The 23,737-nt window shown below is 41.2% G+C and overlaps 1 protein-coding gene across 4 annotated transcripts in view; it reads right to left on the bottom strand.

Moving 5' to 3' along the window:
* The window catches only part of NMNAT2 (nicotinamide nucleotide adenylyltransferase 2), a 215,554-nt gene that overhangs the window by 153,281 nt on the left and 38,536 nt on the right, over positions 1 to 23,737 (bottom strand). For all 4 annotated transcript variants that reach the window (XM_070384824.1, XM_070384825.1, XM_070384827.1 and 1 more), the window contains one exon: positions 9,943 to 10,088. In XM_070384824.1, coding sequence (XP_070240925.1) covers positions 9,943 to 10,088 — 146 coding nt within the window. The remainder of the gene's footprint in view (positions 1 to 9,942; positions 10,089 to 23,737) is intronic.

Here is a 23,737-nt window from a genome sequence, read left to right as displayed (position 1 = left end):
CACGACTGAGTGACTTTCACTTCACTTCACTTTGTCTTTGTTAAAAGGGGACAAGAGATAAGAGAAAAAGATATAAGTAGAGTATGATAAAGGGGATTGGGAGTGTATGAGCTGTGATTTTAAATTATGTGATCAGGGAAGCAGGACCTGTCAAGTAGACAGTGAGAGGTTGCATTTGGACAAAGAGAGTGAAATAGACATGGGGTATATGGCGGAAGGGCATTCTAGGCAGTGAGAACATTCAGTGAAGGCTCTAAGGATAAAACAAGAGGTCAGTGACGTTGGCTAAAAGTGAGATGGCAAAGAGATGTGTTGATGTAGGGAGACAAGGGGGGAAAGGTGGCGGGTCTTGGAGACCTTGTAAATCATTAAAATGACTTTGACCCTGAACAAAATAGGGAACCGTTGGAGAGTTTTCAGCAGAGGAGCAACATGATCTGACTTACATCTGACTTACATTTTACAAGGATCACTCAGCTATTTTGTTGAGAATTTAATATTGGGCCAAGGGTAGAGAAAAACTATAAGCATTTAGTCTTATCTAGGGGCTAGATTTCACTCCCTCTCCTACTGTCTGGTAAATATTATATGAGGCCAATATGTCTGAGCATAGTTATCCATGTGGAGGCAACCTGATGAAGGAGAAAGAGCAGAAAAAGAATGCAATTTAGCTGTTACCACTTTCCAGGTTAGCCTCTGAGCCTTGCCTTTTCTACCTCTTCCTTTTACTCCCTTATCACCAAATTACAAGAATTTCCCTGGTTGGCTCACCTGTTCAGAACAAAAGAGAATTATGCCATAGATTTAGTGGAAAACAGTTTAATGGTAGTAGAGTTTAAGAGGCTCAAATAAGGTTAACTCCATTATTAAAATGATCATGGGGAAGACGATGATGCTGGTAGTCTTTATAATATTTGCCTTTGCTGCAGAGTTCGTAGATCATTGAGATACTGCACAAAAGGAGGAGGGTGCCAATGCCAGGAAGATGGCCTTAGTCATACCATGTAAGCCATTGAACATCTTTTTTAGTCTAAAATATTTCTGAGGCTATCTGCCAAACTGTATTTTAAAAAAAAAAAAAAAAAAGCAAATGTGATCCAGGCATTTGAATGCTTATAATTGGAAAACCTATGACAATGGAAAATTGCATTCTTTGTAAACTGACACTGCATTTACCTATATTGAGATATGGAACACATATCCATAAAGTTGTATAAGTGAAAGTGAAGTCGCTCAGTCATGTCCGACTCTTTGCAACCCCATGGACTGTAGCCTATCAGGCTCCTCCTTCCATGGGATTTTCCAGGCAAGAGTGCTGGAGTGGATTGCCATTTCCTTCTCCAGGGGATCTTTCCGACCCAGGAATCAAACCCCGGTCCCCCACATTGCAGGCAGACGCTTTATCATCTGAGACACCAGGGAAATAAAATGCATTCCTATATCCCAGTTCTTAGTTTGTTAGATTAGATCCTTAAAAATTACTTTAAATGCCTTTGTTTAACCAAAATTTGGTGTGCTGAGTATTTTTTTTAAACCAGTGTTAAAAAAAAATATTTAGGGACTTCCCCAGCAGTCCAGTGGTTAAGACTCCACCTTCTAATGCAAGGAGTGTGGGTTTGATCCCTGGTTAGGGAAGTAAGGTCCCACGTGCCATGGGGTGTGGCCAAAAATTAAAGAAAAAAATTAATGCATTCCTTTGTTCCTTTAGAATCTTTCTTGAGCAATTCAGGATGAGTTGAACACTTTAAAAATGAACGAGAACTCTACTAGAAAGTGTGTATTTCATAGTATCATTAAATATTGATTAAGTATCCACTACACATACAGCACTGTATTAGTAGCTAAGAAGACCATGATATTATAAAATTTAGATTTGAATTTTTTTAAAGAAACACTTGCAAAATGGGGTTTTCATTCTCTTTCCCGGTCATGCATAGTTTACTTTCACAATTATTGCCTAGCAACAGAAAAATAACAGAAAATAGAGATGATCCACCTAGTTGTGCATTTTCCTCTCATGTCTGAGGATCTCTCTAAAGCAGAGGGAGATCCAGGCTTGAGGGTTGACAGGTTACGTTTCCAGTTGAGTTTGCCTCCGCACTTTAGGCTGTTCATTTGACTTGGTCTAAAATTGGAAATTTGTGTAGAAGTGTTTCTCTTGAGACTTGCAACATTTTAAAGGATGTTCCTACTAAGCAGCAATGCAAACTAAAAGTCATAGAAACCTCTTAATTCTGATAGTTCTAAGCATAATCATTTGGATATGTAGAATAAGATCAAGGAAAATGAAAAGAGAAACTTAAAATTAATATTTCTTCATTTCAAAATTTTTAGCACATCAACCTTCTGGGTTATATCCTGTTCCTTGGTTTGAGACACGTTCTAGATGGGAGAGTTGCCTATCATAATTAGCATAATTATGTCCACTCAGGGTTCAGTCAATCAGTTCAGCAGGAGAAAGTAAACCTGTTCATGTAGGCAAAAATATCTACATTTTTTTTCAGCCATTATTCTCATGTCATGAGCAGGCACAGCCCTTGCCAATGAAACTACCATGAGTGACGCATGTGTTTCCATTATTGAACCTTCAACTTACCAGTGAATTAGAATTTCCAAGCATCCACCTAAATGTATTAGGTTGGCCAAAAAGTTTGCTTGGGTTTTTCGCAACACTGTATGAAAAAACCTGAATGAGATTTTTGGTCAGCCTTATATTATATTATTACAGCTCTCATCACAATGATGGGTAAGTTTTGGAATGGTCTTTTGAACTGCATCAACTGTTTTCAGTTTCACAGCCTCAACATTACAAAAGAGTCAACTTTAGGGTTATAAAAAAGCTAGCAAACTCTTTATCTTTTTATTTCCATAATGTTAATGAATTTCAATATATTTCTTGAATGAAGAGCTTTGAATAATCCAAATGGAACCTACTGGGAGTTTTCATTTGAAGTTTCAGATGTCTTAGGCTACAAAGAACCTTTGAATTTAAGTATTTCCTTCTTTTGCATTAGGCTTCCCTGGTGGCTCAGACAGCAAAGAAATCTGCCTACAACGCAGGAGACCCAGGCTCAATCCATGGGTTAGGAAGACCCCCTGGAGAAGGGAATGGCAACCCAGTCCAGTATTTTGCCTGGAGATTCCAAGGCCAGAGGAAGTTGGCAGGCTATAGTCCACAGGGTTGCAGAGTCAGACATGACTGAATGACTTTCACTTTCTTTGGCATTAGTATTAATATTTGGTTAGAATGCATATTCCCAAAATTTTAGAGTAGGAAATATGAATCTTCACTTTCCTCACCAAACCCAAACCTGCTTCTTTTCCATAATGTTCTTTATCCATCCACCTTGGATTAAAACCTGCCAATTACACTAGACTATTTTGCCATCACCTACCCATCAAATCACAAAATAAGGATCTTTTACCTTCTAAATATTTTTAAATACACATTCACTCTCCATCCCAAACCCCACCAACCTGGGCAAGGTAATAGTCTTTTCTGACTCGAACTCTGTACTGCTGAAATAGGTTCCTAGCTGGTCACCACATCTCCATCCTTTCCCTTCACCAATTTATATTCAAAATTCAATTAAATCACAATTTCATGAATATGATTATTACATCCCTTTTCTTAAAAAATGCAACATTTGTCATTGGCATTGGCATAAACTCTAAATTCTTTAATAGGACATAAAGTCTTCATGATTGATCAGAATTCCACCTAACTTTCCAGTCTTATCTCTTACTACCCCCCACATCTTGAATCCTCCTGAGCTCTTTTGTTCTAATATGTCATGGCTCTCTATCTCATCACCCCAGACCTTATGCATGCTTGATTCCTCCACCAGGAACAACATTCTACACATTCATTTTTTTTTTTTTAAATTCAACAACTATTATGAAGCAAAGACTTGCTTTTTCCAATTGTTATTATATTATACTATTGGGTTGGCCAAAGAGTTTGTTCAGGTTTTTCTGGAACATCATACAAAAACTCAAATGAACTTTTTGGCCAATCCCAAATGCAGCTGTGCTGTGCTTAGTCGCTCAGTTGTGTCTGACTCTTTGTGATCCCGTGGACTCTAGCCCCCCAGGCTCCTCTGTCCATGGGGATTCTCCAGGCAAGAATACTGGAGTGGGTTGCCATGCCTTCCTCCAGGGGATCTTCCCAGCCCAGTGATCAAACCCAGGTCTCCCACACTGCAGGTGGATTCTTTATTGTCTGAGCCCCCAGGGAAGCCCAAGAATACTGAAGTGGGTAGCAGATTCCTTCTCCAGGGGAACTTCCTGACCCAGGAATTGAACTTGGGTCACCTGTATTGCAGGTGGATTCTTTACCAGCTGAGCTACCAGGGAAGCCCCAACCCCATATTATGGAGAGCCTATTCCATGTTAGGTACTAGTCAGTAAATCAATAGTTAAACCAAGCATAGTTTCTGTCTCAGTAAAGTTTATTGTCTAGCATGGGAAATAGTCATGAAACAAAGAACGAGATTAGAGTTATGACATGGAAAATATAAAGTTATGCAGGATCAAATGTCAGGTAACCACAATTAATATAGGAGTCAGTGGAGGTTCCCTGAGGAAGTTCTGCTGAGGCTAAAATCTGAAGGATGAGTAGGAACTAGTTGTGGTAATAGAAGAGTGGAGAAGGAGGAGAAATGGTGAAAGAAATGTCCCAGCCACACAGTTAAATGGACAATACACAAATACTGAGAAAAGAAATAACTTGTCCTCATTATAAGACTTCCTTGGTGGCTCAGATGGTAAAGAATCCGCCTGCAATGTGGGAGACTTGGGTTGGGAAGATTCCTTGGAGAAGGGAACAGCTACCCACTCCAGTATCCTGGCTTGGAGAATTCCATGGACAGAGGAGCCTGGTAGACTACAGTTCATGGGGTCACAGAGAGTCAAACATGACTGAGGCTTTCACTTTCACTTTTTCCTTATTATAAGCATAAGATATTGGGAACAGATATCTCTACTGAATATATTTTGTTGGTGGTTTGTTTTGCAAAGGTAAACAATTTATAAAGTTCTCATTACCCTTTGTTGATAACTAAGTTCAATGGCTCCTCTTTTCATAAATGCTGTTGTAATTAAAGGAATAAAAAAGCATCTTTGGTGAGATACAGAGTCTGTATATCAGGAAATTGATTCTATTTGACTTTTGCTTTATGATTGTGAACAAATGACCTAAACCTGTTCCTCTGCTTTGTTGTTTATAAAAGAATGATGATAACACTATCCAGTTTAACTTATAGGGTGGTATCAAATAGTGGTGCAAAAGCACCACTTAATGAGCCATACTGCTTAATGATCTTTTTTAAAAAATGCATTTCAAACACACTAAATAATTTCTTGATTTTAGACTGTGACGGAAGAGCCTGGTAGGCTGCAGTCCATGGGGTTGCTAAGAGTCGGACACGACTGAGCGACTTCATTTTCACTTTTCACTTTTATGCATTGGAGAAGGAAATGGCAACCCACTCCAGTGTTCTTGCCTTGAGAATCCCAGGGACAGGGGAGCCTGGTGGGCTGCTGTCTATGGGGTCGCACAGAGTCGGACACGACTGAAGCGACTTACAGCAGCAGCAGCAGCTACATATTGGTAGCAACTCAAATTAATTTTTCGTATGGTTCTAGCTGTAGCAATAGGGGCTGCAATTCCAATTTCACAGCAAGTAGAAAGTCGTCTTCATTAGCTTTCAAGAGAAACAGAATTGGATTATGTCTCTTTTCAAAAAACCCAACTGTTCAATTCAAAAATATTTTGAAGCAGAAAAACTGGAAAATCCAATTATTTTGCACTCATCAAATAAACAGGACACATTTCTTCTGTGATCAAGTCCCTCAATTCCTTTACTTTTCATGGAAGTTAATCTGATCAGTCTTTCCTTACTTTTCTGTTTAAACTTACTATCTGATCTCCCACTAGCATTCATGCATGCATGTGTGCCAAGTCGCTTCAGTCATGTCCAACTCTTTGCGGCCCCATGGACTGTAGGCCACCAGGCCCCTCTGTCCATGGGGATTCTCCAGGCAAAAATACTGGAGTGGGTTGCTGTTGCCTCCTCCAGGGGATCTTCCTGACCCAGAGATCTCTCACTGGCATATTTATTGACAAACATGGCAATACAAATGCAAAGAAAGTTTTACTGAAATATAATCTCTCATGCTTAATAACTAAGAATTTACAGGTTAAAAAGAAAAAGAGAGACTTTCTAGCCTCATGTTATTTTTGTATGTAATAAGGCAGACATGAAATAAGACACCATGGGTTTAGGGGTCTACTTTGCCAAAACCTTTTATTCATCCCTGAAAGCATTTTAGTTACAGTTAAGTATATAGGTGTCAAATATCTCTATCACAAATACTGATCTTTTCTTACATGTTTCCATAGTCATAAACAAGAATAATATCAATTCCCCTTTCAGAATCAAAGGACAAGTTCATTCTGAAATATTTTATACATATTGAGAACTGTACAAGTACTACTTCACAGAGATGAAGAGTGAGTTTTTAGTTCTGAATGTCACTTTTTTGTTTGTTTGTTTACAGTCTCTTTTTTCTTCGGTGAGCAAAACTGGATTTCAAAATATAGGAGCCCTCTTAAAGGTGTCTAATTTCAAAGTCCTATTGGGTCTTTAATTAAATTTATTTTTTGCTGTTTGTTGTTTAGTCTCTCAGCCATATTTGATTCTTTTGCAACCCCACGGACTGTAGCCCTCTGTCCATGGATTTCCCAGGCAAGAATACTGGAGTGGGTTGTCATTCCCTCCTCCAGGGGATCTTCCTGACCCAGGGATTGAACCTGCAGCTCCTGTTGAGGCTCCTGCCACGTCTCGTGTACTGCAGGTGGATTTTTTTTTTTACCTCTGAGCTATGGGGGAATCTTTTTTTATTTGACTGCGGCGGGTCTTATTTGCAGCCTATGGGATTTTCGATCTTCACTGGGGCATGCAGGTTCTTTTAGTTGCAGCATGTGAACTCAGGTGTAGTACGTGGGATCTAGTTCTCTGACCAGGGATGGAATCCAGGCACTCTGCATTGGGATGGCAGGGTCTTAGTCACTGGACCACCAGGGAAGTCCTTGTTTGGGTCTTTTAAAAGTTTTTCTATTACTAATTTCAAGAATCTTTAAGAAGTTTGATCATTTTATTGCATTAATTCTGTATTGTTGGGGGAAATTTTTTAAAAGTCATTTAAAAGGAGAAAATAGATCATGGATGATTGGTTTCTTTAGAAATGGGGAAGAGCTCTTAAGGAAATGCATATTTAGGAAACTTACTTAGTTGATGGCAAATTTAATTCTAATCTGTTAGTATATGCTTGAAGAAAATAGAGTTCATGGAATTATACAGTCAGAAGATTAGTGAGCGCTTCTTTCTGCTTTTGGTACAGTGCAAAGGCCTATTCAAGAGGAATCTGAAATGTGGGGTTCAAGTCTCATTTCTGCCACCCACTCTCCATGTCACTTAAGCTACTTAAGAGAGCCACTTGGCCTCTGAACATCAGTTTCTTGTTTGTAAAATGGAGATAATGATGCCTTTCTTATAAGCTTCTTATTAGGAATAAGAGACATACACAATGGAAATGCTTTGTAAATCAGAAGCTGCTTTACAAAAATAAATTAACAAAACTTATCACTAGCTCAAAGATTCCCATAAGAGAGTCTACAAAAAATAGCTTAATATGTACTTTGGGTTCTTGTTCCCTTTTCAATGTATATGTGCTAAATCCTTCATTAGGTTATAAGCTCCTTAAAGCCACAGTGGGCACACCATATCCTCTTTGACGTTGCTCTCTGGACTACACATAATGGACACTCAAAAGGCTTTGTTGACAGATATTCTCTCCTCTTCCTCAGTTCCACTGGCAAGCAAAAATCACTACTGTCAAAAAGTCTAAACCTCTCTGCTGTAATCCATATTTATTTCCTTATATTCTCTCCTCTAAAGTCACGGAGAATTGGTAGGTCAGCAGCAACTTAACAAAGCCTCAAGGCAAAATCCTTTGTTCTCAATCTAAATCTGCCCCTTTTGCAATACAAAACAAGTGGAATTAAGTACATCCTTGGCTCCAGGAAGAAAGGGAGAGTACCTGCTGGCCCACTAAAAATTTCTAGAGCCACGGAATTCCACAGGAAAGTCCCCTCTCTCTGAGTAACTGAGAGGAATAAAGTATAGCAACATAAAATGGCTAGAGTAAAGACTCACAGAGAAGAAGAACAGGACTGAAGACACCAAAATCAAAAGAAGGTGAAAAGAGAGTGTTCCCAGGGCACTGATACTGTCTTAGAAGGCTGATGACTTGCTCTGCTCTACCCTCATGCTTGAACAACAGTCTTTAATAGGTAAGTTGGCACCAGCTCCTGACTCAACGCTTTTAAAAGTGAAAGTACCGCGGTGAGGAAGAGATGGCTACCTCAGTCTCCCTCCTAGAATCCTATGAATGTGCCTATACGATGCGCTCTCTGCTCAAAGTATACTCTTTTCATGAGGTTTTTATTAGGGGTGCCCAGTTCAACTCACCTGTTAGTTTAAAAGAGGAATATTTTTTCTTCGAAGCCACCTTGCCCTGTCTTTACCGATACATCGTGGCTTTCATTAAACAGCCCTTAGGAGGGCCCACGCATTCCTCAGGCTCGGGGTAAACACGTGTGTCGGCCGGCAGCTCCGGCGCACCCTGCGTTTCAGCACCACCGTCTCCGGACAGCGCCTCGCTGGCCGGCCGGGTTGAGGCCTCCTGTCCTTCATTCATCCACCCCCGGCCCACTCGCTTTCCTCTTCCCTCAGTGCCAGAAAAAAAGCACCCCAACTTCTAACTTCTCAATCCTTGCTACTACAGTGGCCTCCGCGTCCCTTCCTCGGAGTCTAAACGCGCACGCCCCGGCACCTTCGGGTCCTCCAGCACCAGCACCCGAGCAGCATCGGTGGCCCGAGACCGCCCCCAGGCAAGGATCACCTTTCCCTCGCCACTTCTGCATCCCAACCCAACAGCCAGGAGCCCCGGTTCGCTCCGTCTCTCTCTTCGCCCCAAAGCCTCTGAAAAAAAACGCGCGACAATGCCCTCTCCCCCCGCCCCAACACACAACACACGCGCGCGCGCACACACACACACACACACACACACACACATACACACACTCGCACAACGCAAGCCTCGCGGGTGCCATCACCGCCCTGGGCAGAGCCTCAGCCAACTTGGGCCCCATCCTTCAACACCGGCTCGCAGAGGGCCGCCCGCAGCGACCGCCCCGCCTCCTCCCCTTCCTAGGCGACTGGTCCCGGCAGCGGAGACCAGGCCCCCGACCCCTGTCCCCCCACCTCCACATTCACTAAGCCTTCCGCCTCGCGCGGGTAATACACGGTTCACAACCCTCAAACATTTGCCCCGGGCCGCCCCCCAAACCATCAGCCAAACCATAAACGAATCTCCTTGAGCCCAGCCCAGTTCCTGGTGTGTTGTGTGTGTGTGTTTGTGTCTCCGAAGCCTATACATCATTAACTCCTTCGAGCTTTCAGCCCAACCTAAACAAATAGCACGTTATCTCCGACCCCCTTCTACCTTCTCCGCGCCCCAGCCTCTTCCCCCATCCGGATCCTCATTCGCCAAGTCTCCAAACGAACCACCGCACCCCAGCCCTCAAACCTCGACCTCCCACCCAACCCAAAACAACACTCGCCTCCAGCCCCTCCCATCCCCCACCCCATGGCCCCCCAGCAAGCCGGGTCTGGCCCGAGCGAGTGACGCCTCGAAAGAGCAGCTGGCATCCCCTGCCGGGAGCCCAGGATAGAGGAGCTGACCTCTCACCAGCTGGATCAGCCAGCACACCCCTCCGGATGGGCACTCGCCAAACCGTCACACGCCCTGGAAAACACAGGTGCCGGGGAAAGGAGAGAGGCGGAAGCTGTCTCGGGGGTGGGCGGGAGGACTCACCGAACATCTGAATGTGCCCTTTGGTGATGGGATTGAAGCTGCCGCAGGCGAGCAAGATAACGTGCGTCTTGGTGGTCTCGGTCATGGCGCGGGCGGGTCCCTCGCGCTGGCCCAGGGGTCGCTTCTCTTTTTGTGTCTCGATGTGTCTGCAGAGGGAGAAAGGAAGGCGAGGCTCCGGCGGTGGATGCTGTGGACTCCGAGGAGCCGCTCCAGACGCAAACCGCGTCACTCCCCGCCTCCCTTTAACGCTTGCAGCTCCGGCAAGATCCGAGGCTGCCTTTGTATATGCTAAGCTCCGTTCTGCTTTCCTTCTAGCTTCTTTCGCGTCTCTCGAGCTGGTCTCCGTCTCCCCCCTTTCTCTGACCCTACCCCACCTCACCCTCTCTTCCTTAGTGTTTATCTACAAATCAAGATGTGGTACCCAAGCCCAACTCTGAACACTCCAACAGGCAACGATCAGCACGGTGTGAACCCTTTCTCTTTTCTCCTTCTGAATTAGTTTTCCTCCCCTAATCGAACATTTTTTTTTCTGTCGACATCAACTTTCTCCAACATTTCCAGCTCCAAACGTGTTTGATTTTAAGAACTTGTTCTCTTTCTCTCCCTCTCAAAATTTTAAGTGAGAAATGACAATTGATCAACTGGGGAGTATTTACTTCTTCTTGTCTTTCCCCCCTTATCTCATGGTTTTGAACTACTGAACTGAGTCCAGAGCTTGACCAAGTGGTTGCCAAGATATAGGAGGAAGCTGAATCCTTCTCCTGGCATACTGCTCCTTTTGTGCCTTGAAGCAATGAAAACACGGATGTCACAGAGTTACTAAAGCTGTGTTTAAAACTATTGTGATCTTACATAAGCTATCAAAATTCAGACAAAGATTTACCCATTCATAAGTGTTTGAGTGTCCACGATGTGTTAGACTCTGATATAAACCCTGCTGATAAAGCAAAGTCTCAGTCTTCATCAAGTTTACATTCTACTGGAAAGAGACAGACAATAAACAGAGAAGGAACATATTACATGGTGATTGTGCCACGCACAATAAGTGAATGCAGTTCACTCTCTGACAGAACAATGGGTGAACGAGGAGAGGGGACTAATTGAAATGAAGAAGTTAGGGAAGGCCTCTCTGCGGTGGTGAAATTTAAACTGTGACCTAAATGACAAGGAGTTGCTAGTATAAATATTCTGGGGCAAGGAGGGGTTCATTGTCCTCCGAGAAATGAAAGGCCAGAGAGACTTGAGTGTATGAATAATGGGGAAAATGCGAAGAGAGAAGATTGGACTGGTGATCAGGACCAAATCAAGTAGGGCTTGTAGGCTAGGGTAGGGTTTGGATGTTTTTCTAAAAGAAATAACTTAGAGAGGAATAACAAAAGGAAACCACTGAAGCTTTTAGGCAGGGAAATGACAAGTAATTTACATTTTTATAAGATCACTCTGGCTTCTCAGTGGAAAATGGGAAGACAAGGAAAGCACTTAGGAAATCCCGCTGGTGGGTTGGCAGGTGGAGTTGTCCTTGGCCTAGGTTTTACAGAGGTAAAGCTGATGAGAATAAAATGGTCTCGGGATAAATTTTGTTGGTAAAGTTTACAATCTTTGCAAATGAACTAGATGTGAAGGAAGGGAGAAAGAACAATCTAAAAAAGTGTCTAGAAATTTGGCTTAAGTAAATGCGTAGATGGAGAATGAGAAAGATGGGGAAAGAAAGTTTCAGGGATGACCAGGTGTTCTAGTCTGATACAAAAAATAGACCTAATAACTCGAGATTTTTTTTAAATGGCATTAAAAAATGAGATATAATTGACATATACCATTGTATTAGTTTTAGTTGCATGTAATAACTCTGAACTTAGAGATCCATAAGTACAAATATTTACCTTTCTGGGGCTTCTAGATTCTTAGGTAAATTTCTACTTATTTTAATGGGTTGGTCATTGTTTCTTATTTAAGAGCATGTATTTGTGGTGTACAGTAAATATTTGTTATACTGAACAGCAAATCAATCTTAATGTGCATAAAATTTCTAGTTTAAAGACATGTTAAAGACATCAGAATTGATTATATTTTAATGGTTTTGTATCCTTCCTGATATGGGATACAGACTAGTGCGGTAGACAAGCAGGAGATGTTTAGGGGGGCCTGACTTGGGTTTGAAACTCTGATACTTACTAGCTGAACAAAAAATATTTATTTGCCATGTGCCAGGCACTTGATTTAGGGGCTGTGAACAAACCAAAGTTCCTCCTTTAATACAGCTCACATTCTAGAGGGCAAAACAGATCATTAAAAAACAAAATAAACATAATGGTAATAGATACCATAGGCTTCTCTGGTGGTAAAGAATCTGCCTGCTGATGCAGGAAATGCAGGTTTGATCCCTAGGTTGGGAAGATCTCCTGGAGAAGGAAATGGCAACCCACTCCAGTATTCTTGCCTTGGAAACCCCAGGGACAGAGGATCCTGGCAGGCTACAGTCAATGGGCTCGCAAAACGTCGAACACAACTTAGCAACTGAAGAACAACAATGACAACAGACATCACAATGGGAAGGAAAAAAAAGCTAGGTGAGAAGAAAAAGAAAGGGAAACCCTCCTTTATTTAAGTGGTCATAGACGGCCTCTCCAGTAAGACGGGATCTGAGCAAAGACCTGAAAGAAGTGAAGGAATGTGTCATTTGAATATCTGGGGAAGAACATAACCTGAAAGAAAGTGAAAGTGAAAGTCGCTCAGTCGTGTCCAACTCTTTTGGACCCCATGGACTATACAGTCCATGGAATTCCATGGAAGGGAAGTAGCCATTCCCTTCTGCAGGGGATCTTCCCAACCTAGGAATCAAACCCAGGTCTCCCACATTGCAGGTGGAGTCTTTACCAGCTGAGCCACCAGGGAAGCCCGATGCAAAGAGCCTGAGGAGCAAGAGTGTTTGGGAGTCTTCAACAAGCACACCCGTACGGCTGGAGCAAAGAAAGTGAGTGGAAAATGGTGGGAGATAGATTGGAAAAGTAGGACAGATCAGATAGGGCCTTACAGGCCCTTGTTAGGGCTTTGGCTTTTTCAGAGATAAGAAGTCACTGGAGGGTTTTGAATGGAGAAGTGACATGAGATGACTTACACTTGAAAAGTATCGTTTTGGCAGGAAATATAAATTTTGGAGTCATCAGTATAGTTTTATATTTAAAACCATGGGAGTAAATGAGGTCACTTTGGGAGTAACAGATATACATAAAAAGAAGAAAAAGAGGTGCTCAGACTCAGCTCCAGGACACACCAAATGAACAGCTGACATTCACTATCAACAAGCCCTGGCACTATAAGCCATCTACAGATGTTAATTCATTTAACACCAAAATTCTGTGAGTTCAAATAATTTTATCCCATTTTAGAGATGCGCGTAAGGGAGAAGACAGAAATGAAATAACTGGTAGGAGTAAGTGTGGAGCTAGGTTCAATCCCAGGTACTTTTAACTGAAGGCCCTGCTGTTGATCCAAGGCTATCTCGTCTGGTTTCACTGCTACGCTGTACAGGCATACCTTGTTTTGCTGAACTTCACAGAGACTGTTTCTTCTGCAGATTGAAAGTTTGTGGTAACCTTGAGTTGAGCAATGTGTACCCATACCGTTTTTTCCAACAGCATTTGCTCACATCAGGTCTCTGTGTCACCATATTCAAGCTTTTCCATCATTATTATATTTATGACAGCGATGTGCAATCAGTTGTCTATGGTAATTGTTTAGGAGCACTATGAACCACACCATGTGAGATGGCAAACTTAAATGATAAATCTGTGTTCTGAATGCTCATCTCCCTCCCTCTCCTCAGGCCTCCTTATTTCCTGAGACACAATAACATTGAAATTAGGCCAATTAATAACTCTCCAGTGGCCTGTAAGTGTTCGGGTGAAAGGAAGGGTCGACTGATGTAGCAAACTCCATTGCTGTCTTATTTCAAAAAGCTGCCAGAGCCACCCCAACCTCAGCAATCACCACCTTGATCAGTCAGCAGCTATCGGCATCCAAGACCCTCCATCAGCAAAAACTTTATGACTTGCTGAAGGTACAGATGATGGCTATCATTTTTTTAAGCCAAAAAAAGCATTTTTAAAAATTAAGGCATGTACATTTTTAAGACATAATGCAATTTCAAAGTTAACTGACCATGCTGCTGCTGCTGCTAAGTCGATTCAGTTGTGTCCGACTCTGTGCAACCCCATAGACGGCAGCCCACCAGGCTCCCTCATCCCTGGAATTCTCCAGGCAAGAATACTGGAGTGGGTTGCCATTTCCTTCTCCAATGCATGAAAGTGAAAAGTGAAAGTGAAGTCATTTAGTCATGTCCGACTCTTAGCGACCCCATGGACTGGAGCCTACCAGGGTCCTCCATCCATGGGATTTTCCAGGCAAGAGTACTGGAGTAGGGTGCCATTGCCTTCTCCATAACTGACCACAGTACAGTGTAAACATGAATTTTATATGCTTTGAGAAACCAAAAAAAAAAAATCCATGTGACTCACTTTATTGCCATATTCCTTTATTGGGGTAGTCTAGAACCAAACTTGCAATATCTCTGAGGTATGTCTGGACATTTTTATACATTCATAAAAATAAGGATGACTATACCCACACCAAGGAGAAGGCAATGGCAACTGACTCTAGTACTCCTGCCTGGAAAATCCCATGGACAGAGGAGCCTGGTGGGCTGCAGTCCATGGGGTTGCTAAGAGTCGGACATGACTGAAGCTACTTAGCAGCAGCAGCAGCATACCCACACCAAACCACAGAGATGTGAAGGTTACCAGTAATATATGTAGAACACCTAGCATATAGTAGATGGTCAATAAGTGATACCCATTTTATAAATGGAACTTTGTAACAGCGTTTGAAGAACAGAGAATCGCCTTACCAAGCCTTCAGGCCTTCCCCTCCTCTATAGAGGAAAAATGGAACAGTAGGCAACAAAATACTTGCTGGAATGACTGGGCATTCACTCTACAAGTTAATTTTAATAAAAGGAAAGAAAACAACGTCTAATTCAATATTCCCACACAGAATAGTGGTCAGTAAATATTCACTGATGAATTAAATACAAAATGCTCAGAGAGTAACAATGAAACGTGAATTTGTAATACAATGCAATAAATATGTTTAGTCTTGTAGGTTATGTCTTAAGGCATAGTTTAAATTCTATAGATTAGATTAATTGGTTGTGATTCTAATTGACTCTTGTAATTTTCTTTGCTGAGGATCTCTAATTTGTGTATCCCCAAAGAGGGCTCTGGAACTGAAACAGAAAAACACTGAAAACAAATCTTGGTTCTGCCACTTGCCAATTGTTTGGCTTTGGGTCATTTATTGCTAAGACTGGAGATACAGTGGTCCACCCTCATCCCTGGTTTCAGCTACTTATGGTCAATGTTGGTCTGAAAATATTAAATGGAAAATTCTAGAGATAAACAATTCATAAGTTTTGACTTACATGCTGTTTTGATTAGCAGGATGAAATCGTGTGCCCTCTGGCTCCATCTTTCTGGGACCCCCAACCACCAACAAAATCTGTTCCTGACAACCAAATGATGATCCAGGATCATCCAAAGCAGACAATCCTTCTTCGGAAAAATCCTCAGAATGTCAATAGTAGCCTAATGCTCGGTCATTCACTTCACTTCATCTCATCATGTGTTTCATTATGTTACATCATCACAAGAAGGGTAATACAGCACAAGAAGAAATTTTTGAGAGAGGGACCACATTCACATAATTTTTATTACAGTATATTGTTGTAGCTATTTTATATTATTATTGTTGTTAATCTCTTACTGTGCCTAATTTATAAATTAAATTTTATCATAGGTATTCACATATAGGGTAAAATATAGTATATATAGGATTCAATACTATCTTCAGTTTCAGGCATCCACTGGGAGTCTTGGCGTATCCCCCATTGATAAGGGGGGACTGCTGTACTATATATAATACATGTCCTGTGTATTTACAGGGGTTCTATATGGTTTAAATAAGACCATGTGAGAATAAATGAGTTTTTTTTTTAAAGCATATCATCAGCTTTAGGCTAAACTCTGTAGTTGTTATATACAAAATACTTATTGTTTTTGAGCATTTAATTATTCTGTTGATGACTTTATCAAGGGTGTTTCTGCGAGTTCCAATCTTACAGGGTAATGACTTTGGGAATGTGCTAATGTGCTAATAGTGTATATATATCTCAACCAATGAAAAGAAATACCAAAAAAACATACTAACAACAAACTTATTCTCAGGGAAGATTCCAAGGCTGGTTCACAAGATATAGAAATACTAATAGGAATGTTAATCATTGCATAATACATGTACCTTAGTATATATCATGATCTATTCTCAGGGGTGTTTATTTTAACTTAGGTAATATAATTTGGTTCAATATTTCAACTTCCCAACAGCTGGGTAATTGCTTTAGGCTGAAAAAGAACCTGAGTCATTCTCCTACAGCCTAAACCTTGCAATCTGCTCCAGCCAGTTCAGTTTCCAAAAGGCTCAAGGCACATAGTCCAACCCAGAACATTCCTAGCAATAAATATCTATTCTGATGGGCAAGCTAAAGTGTCTGTTGAGTCTGATTTGAAATGTGCATATGTGAAGTCTAGCAGAGTGGGTATGTATGCTCACGTATCTCCCTATTTACTTAGTCTGGGTTAATCATCCATGGTGGCTCAGATGATAAAGAATCTGCCTGGGAGACCTGGGTTCAATCCCTGGATTGGAAAGATCCCTAGAGTAAAGGAATGGCAACCCACTCCAGCATTTTCGCCTGGAGAATTCCATGGACAGAGGCAGGCTACAGTCCTTGGGGTCCCAAAGAGTTGGATGCGACTAACATTTTTTGTTTTTACACACATCACAAGTCAGGGTAAAACAATTCCATGTTTATGAAGCTGGGTTCCTAAGTAATATTAGGAATCATCCTTTATAGGAAGTGCACAAAGTCACACACACAAATATAGCTCCCTAGTTCCCGGGATCATGTTAGATATTGAATATTTCATGTTTCTTGGTAAAAATATGATTATGAGAAAAAAACATATTATTCTGAGAAAACCATGACTCCTTGGGATTCTCTTCACTTCTCCACATTTCTATAGTTTTCTCTGCTTTCTCCACTTCTCTTCAAAATAAACATCTTCAGGGATACAGCTAAAGTGACTGGTTTTATTCTCTCATTTTCCTTACAAGCAAATATTTTTATGTCTCTGGGGTGAAAAATATCCTAAAAATTAAGATCCCCCTTTCTCCAGCTCTAAATCCCCAGACTCTTATTCAGACTTGTAATTTCTCTAATTATTCTAATCATGTTTCAAAAACAAAAGATGTTTCCAAATTTTAAAACCTGATTATCAATTATAAACATACCAATTCTTCTGGCACTACAGTGAAAGAAAAAAAATGTACATGGGTCTTTATAACCAAAAAAGCATTGTATACCATTAAAAATAAAAAATTTCTTCAACTAGTTCAGAAATTTGCTGCTTTATTTATCATGGCTTCTTTCAGATAATGGGGTGAAGGGCACATACGAGTCACTGCTTTCATCTTGAGACCAAAGATTTCACTACTTATCATAAAGTTTTCCCAAGAGAAATGGGAGGTAGGAAAATCAGTTCTAACAGATTTAGCAAGAAGTATAATTGATTAAGAAGTAAAATAATTCCCTGAAATGACATCTGAGACTATCTCTGCCTCCCTCCTTTAAGTCACCCAAATGGAAAACACATTTGGCTCAAGGGAGCATTAAATAAAGGATGGAGGACTTAAAATACAAAATATTTTTTCCATTACATCAATACCTCACAATTTGGTTAAGTCAGATAGAACCCAGAATTTCAATCCCATCATTCCTCAAATTTCGGAGATGTAGAAAACAAGTGGAGGTTCCACTTCTAACATCCCAAACACCCCAAAATCAAACTTCCCCAGGAAAAACAGGTGTACGAACTAGACAAGGAGTGCAAAGATGGTGTGGCAGGATACTTTTTATTACCTCTTTGACGGCTCTAGAGATGTAGCTCAGATTAAAGATTATCCTGGGATGTGACGAATAGCATGGTAACTATAGTTAACAATAATGTATTGCATATTTGAAAGCTGCTGGGAGAGTACATCTCAACAGTTCTCATCAAAAGAAAAAAAATTTTTTTGTAACTATGTATGGGGACAGATGTTAACTAGACTTACTGTGATCATTTTGCAATGCATGCATATAATCAAATCATTATGTTGTACCTGAAATGACTACAATGTATTTTTTTGGTCTGCTGTTGTTTTTACAGGATCTTAGTTCCCCAACCAGGGATCAAACTTGCACCCCATGCAGTGGAAGCACAAAGCCCTAACCACTGGACCACCAGGGAAATCCCTAATATAATGTTATATGTCAATTATATCCCATTATTATTATTATTTTGGATGCACCATGCGACTTGTGGGATCTTAGTTCCCTGACCAGGGGCTGAATCTGGCCCTCGGCAGTGAAAGCATGGAGCCTTAATCACTGCACCGCCAGGGAATTCCCCTTTATATTTCACTTAAAAAAAAAAAAAAGACAATGCTAACAAGAAAATGGATGGTGATCACTAAACTATGCTGCAGAATTTGAAGGTCACCAAAGCAAAAGCCAAATGCAAATACAGGCCCCACTCCACCTTTTTTTTTCCCATGTCCTAAATTTTCAATACTAATGTCTTCTATGTTAAATAACTAGGATGGGTTATCTGCACATGGAGACCACTGTTATAGCACTGATCTGTTATCTAAGAAAATAAGTTTGCTAAAGAATTTTTGTTTCCCAATTTGATTTTTTTGACTTGGCTGCGCCCAATCTTAGCTGTGGCACATGGCATCTTCACTGTTTGCTGCGGCATGTGGGATTTTGTGGTTGTGGTGTATGGGATCTAGTTCCTTGACCAGGGATAGAACCTGGGCTCCCTGCTTTGGGAGCACGAAGTCTTAGCCACTGGACCACCAGGGAAGCCCTTGTTTCTCAATTTAAGTGAACAAAGAAATGAATAAAGCAAGACAAAGGAAGATACAGGAAAAAAACTGTGTATCTTACTTTCCAGCCAATTACTTTCTAAATATCTCCAGAATTGTTCCATTTTCCTTTATCTTTCTGCTATTTTTCAGCTTCAGGCCACCTTTCTCTCTCTTTCTCTCTAATTATAAAAGAATTCTGGCTGGACTTCCTGCCAGTAATCTTTCCCTCCCCTAAGGCATCTTTCATATTCCAGCCAAAGGGATATTTCTGTAAAATATAAATCAAACCGTATCACTCTCTAGCTTTGACTCCTTCGGTGGCTTCCCATGACCCTTAGAATACTATCCAAACTCTTAAGCATCTAACAAGTTGTCTCAGGATCTGGTTCCTAATTGCCCCCCCTCCGCACCCTATCTCTTTACTCCAGCCATATGGAACTTCTTTTAGGCTTCAAATGTAGCATGCCCTCTCTTAGCCAGTAGATGCAAACTTGAATCTACTTAATCTACTTCCAGAGCCTTCTTTGAGCCCCATGGGTGTGAGTGAATGCCTCTCCTCACAAGTACTGTTTTTCTTGTATCACAGCATTATCACTGTGTCCTGCATTGTGACTGCCTTTTGATTTGCTCACCTTCTTCATCAATGTTTATTCAGACCCTACCACGTACCAGACAGTATGCTTAGCACTCTGCATTCATTATACCACTTAATTTTCATGGAATCTCAGTTAAGTAGGTTCTTTGATTATACCTTACAGATGAGGTAACTGGGACTTAGACAAGTAACCTGTCCAAGTTCACACAGCTAATAAGTGGGGGAGGCAGGCTTTGAACCTGGGTAGTCAATCTGATGCTTCTGTTATCCAACTTGCCCCAAACTTCCATAAGAACAGGAACAGCTTCTGTCTTGTTCACTATTACACCCCAATGACCGTCACAGTCTGGTACATAGCAAGATTTCCTAAGTGTGGGATATTTTTTGCTTATGGTTGGCTCCACTCTGTAGTTAAATTTTAACTCCTACTCTGAGTTGGATCCACACAGTCAAAGGCTTTGGTATAGTCAATAAAGCAGAAATAGATGTTTTTCTGGAACTCTCTTGCTTTTTCCATGATCCAGCGGATGTTGGAAATTTGATCTCTGGTTCCTCTGCCTTTTCTAAAACCAGCTTGAACATCTGGAAGTTCACGGTTCATTTATTGCTGAAGCCTGGCTTGGAGAATTTTGAGCATTACTTTACTAGTGTGTGAGATGAGTGCAATTGTGCGGTAGTTTGAGCATTCTTTGGCATTGCCTTTGGGATTGGAATGAAAACTGACCTTTTCCAGTCCTGTGGCCACTGCTGAGTTTTCCAAATTTGCTGACATATTGAGTGCAGCACTTTCACAGCATCATCTTTTAGGATTTGAAATAGCTCAACTGGAATTTCATCACCTCCACTAGCTTTGTTCATAGTGATGCTTCCTAAGGCCCACTTGACTTCACATTCCAGGATGTCTGACTCTAGGTAAGTGTGAGTGATCACACCTTCGTGATTATCTGGGTCATGAAGATCTTTTTTGTACAATTCTACTGTGTATTCTTTCCACCTCTTCTTAATATCTTCTGCTTCTATTAGGTCCATACCATTTCTGTCCTTTATTGAGCCCATCTTTCCATGAAATGTTCCTTTGGTATTTCTAATTTTCTTGAAGAGATCTCTAGTCTTTCCCATTCTATTGTTTTCCTTTATTTATTTGCATTGATTGCTGAGGAAGGCTTTCTTATCTCTCCTTGCTATTCTTTGGAACTCTGCATTCAAATGGATATATTTTTCCTTTTCTTGCTTTTCGCTTCTCTTCTTTTCACAGCTATTTGTAAGGCCTCCTTGTACAGCCATTTTGCTTTTTTGCATTTCTTTTCTATGGGGATGGTCTTGTTCCCTGTCTCCTGTACAATGTCACGAACCTGCATCCATAGTTCATCAGGCACTCTATCTATCAGATCTAGTCCCTTAAATCTATTTCTCACTTCCACTGTATAATCATAAGGGATTTGATTTAAGTCATACCAGAATGGTCTAGTGGTTTTCCCCACTTTCTTCAATTTAAGTCTGAATTTGGCAATAAGGAGTTCATGATCTGAGCCACAGTCTGCTCCTGGTCTTGTTTTTGCTGACTGGATAGAGCTTCTCCATCTTTGGCTGCAAAGGATATAATAAATCTGATTTCGGTATTGACCACCTGGTGATGTCCATGTGTAGAGTCTTCTCTTGTGTTGTTGGAAGAGGGTGTTTACTATGACCTGCTTTATTGACAATACCAAAGCCTTTGACTGTGTGGATCACAATAAACTGTGGAAAATTCTGAAAGAGATGGGAATACCAGACCATCTGACCTGCCTCTTGAGAAACCTATATGCAGGTCAGGAAGCAACAGTTATAACTGGACATGGAACAACAGACTTATTCCAAATAGGAAAAGGAGTCCATCAAAGCTGTATATTGTCACCCTGCTTATTTAACTTATATACGGAGTACATTATGAGAAACGCTGGGCTGGAGGAAACACAAGCTGGAATCAAGATTGCCGGCAGAAATATCAATAACCTCAGATATGCAGATGACATCACACTTATGGCAGAAAGTGAAGAGGAACTAAAAAGCCTCTTGATGAAAGTGAAAGAGGAGAGTGAAAAAGTTGGCTTAAAGCTCAACATTCAGAAAACGAAGATCATGGCATCTGGTCCCATCACTTCATGGGAAATAGATGGAACAGTGGAAACAGTGTCAGACTTTATTTTCTGGGGCTCCAAAATCACTACAGATGGTGATTGCAGCCATGAAATTAAAAGACGCTTACTCCTTGGAAGGAAAGTTATGACCAACCTAGATAGCATATTCAAAAGCAGAGACATTACTTTGCCAACACAGGTCCGTCCAGTCAAGGCTATGGTTTTTCCAGTAGTTGTGTATGGATGTGAGAGTTGGACTATAAAGAAAGCTGAGCACCGAAGAATTGATGCTTTTGAACTGTGGTGTTGGAGAAGACTCTTGAGAGTCCCTTGGACTGCAAGGAGATCCAATTAGTCCATCCTAAAGGAGATCAGTCCTGGGTGTGCATTGGAGGAACTGATGTTGAAACTCAAACTACAGTACTTTGGCCACCTGATGCTGAGAGCTGACTCATTTGAAAAGACCCTGATGTTGGGAAAGACTGAGGGCAGGAGGAGAACGGGATGTTAGAGGATGAGATGGTTGGATGGCATCACTGACACAATGGACATGGGTTTGGGTGACTCTGGGAGGTGGTGATGGACAGGGAGTCCTGGCGTGCTGTGGTTCATGGGGTCACAAAGAGTCGGACATGACTCAGTGACTGAACTGAACTGAACTGAGTTGGATGTTTTAAAAACGAAGAAAAGGGTTGCCCCAAATAAATCTGAACAGGTATTTGTAAAGCCTGTTAACTATAAGATCTGTGCACCTTTTCTTCCCCTCTCCTGTCAAGATCTCTTTAGACCATGGTTGCATTGTTCATTCTGGAAGGAACAGAGTCACTCCCTGGGACAGGTTATTGCCAGCTGGAAGTAAAGATCCTTCCTCCAAGCCCTCTATGTATGTTCCTGAATTTTAGGGCCTGGAAAGAAAGATATAACATTTCTTACACTCCCTTGCAATAAGACTTCTGGATACTAATTACATTCTATCAGGGGGATGTCCTGTGTGGGATTTAGAAGGCAAAAGTGATGTGAAAGCCATCTTATTACTGTTCTTGCTGCTAAGCGACAGAGTTGATGTGTGTGTGAAGGCAGAACCCACATTCAGTAGTCCACAAATTCTTGTCACCAAAGTCAAGGGGGTTGAGGGGCAGTTTGACAGCTTCCTATGGACTACAGCTGTCATGCTGTACCTTGAGATCTGGAGTCATGTGATGGCCCCTAACTTCAGCTTCTTTAGCACTCCCAGTGAATTTTGTAAGCACTGTTGTTTTTAATCCCTTTCTGCTTGAACTACCTATTGTTGTTTCTGTTTCCTGAATTGAAACCTACCTGACACATCGCCTTAAATGCCATATTTAACTGTACCCACTTTTTGTGTAGGCAAGAGCAAATTACATATAAATGCAGTTATTTTGGAAGTGTAAATATGCAATGAATAATAAATTGATTGACAGGAATTAGAATAATGGGTGAAACAATTATAGGGTTTGTGTGTGTGTTCCACAAGTAGGGGAAGGGAGATGATGGGAAGGATGAATCAAGCAGAACGAAAGATGATGACCAGTAAAAGAGAGAGAAAAATGAGCAGAGAACCCTAGGGTTCTATGAGGCAACAGCAGAGCAGAACTAATCATCAGTTTTTTATGAAGAACCATTAATTGTTTACATGTGTGGAACCTTTTACAGCTCACAGTGCTTTTGTGTGTATTATTCTATTTGATTCTTGTAATAAATGATGTTGTGAAGTAAGCTTTTGTAGGTTCCGTTATGGACTTTTCATATGAGGAAAGAAAGCAAGGCTCAGGGAGTTTAAGTGACTTCCTCAAGGTTACAGCTAGTAAGTAAAGAGATCAGAGCCTTGATTCCAAATTCCAGTGTTCTACTTGAGGCTGCTGGCCACAAAAATCATTTTGGCTTAAGAAAGAGGCAGAATTGAGGAATTCAGACTTCAAGGATGATTAGCATACTATTTTAAATCTGAATATAAAAGCTGCAGAGCCCGGTCATAAAGACCTTTGCCTTACTCAGGATTAGGATGTGCCTTTCTTTGTTTTATTCCCAGTCCCTAAGC

The sequence above is a fragment of the Bos mutus genome, chromosome 16, assembly GCF_027580195.1.
Source record: "Bos mutus isolate GX-2022 chromosome 16, NWIPB_WYAK_1.1, whole genome shotgun sequence".
In the NCBI taxonomy this organism is placed as follows: domain Eukaryota; kingdom Metazoa; phylum Chordata; class Mammalia; order Artiodactyla; family Bovidae; genus Bos; species Bos mutus.
This window is presented reverse-complemented; position numbering and strand designations above follow the sequence as displayed.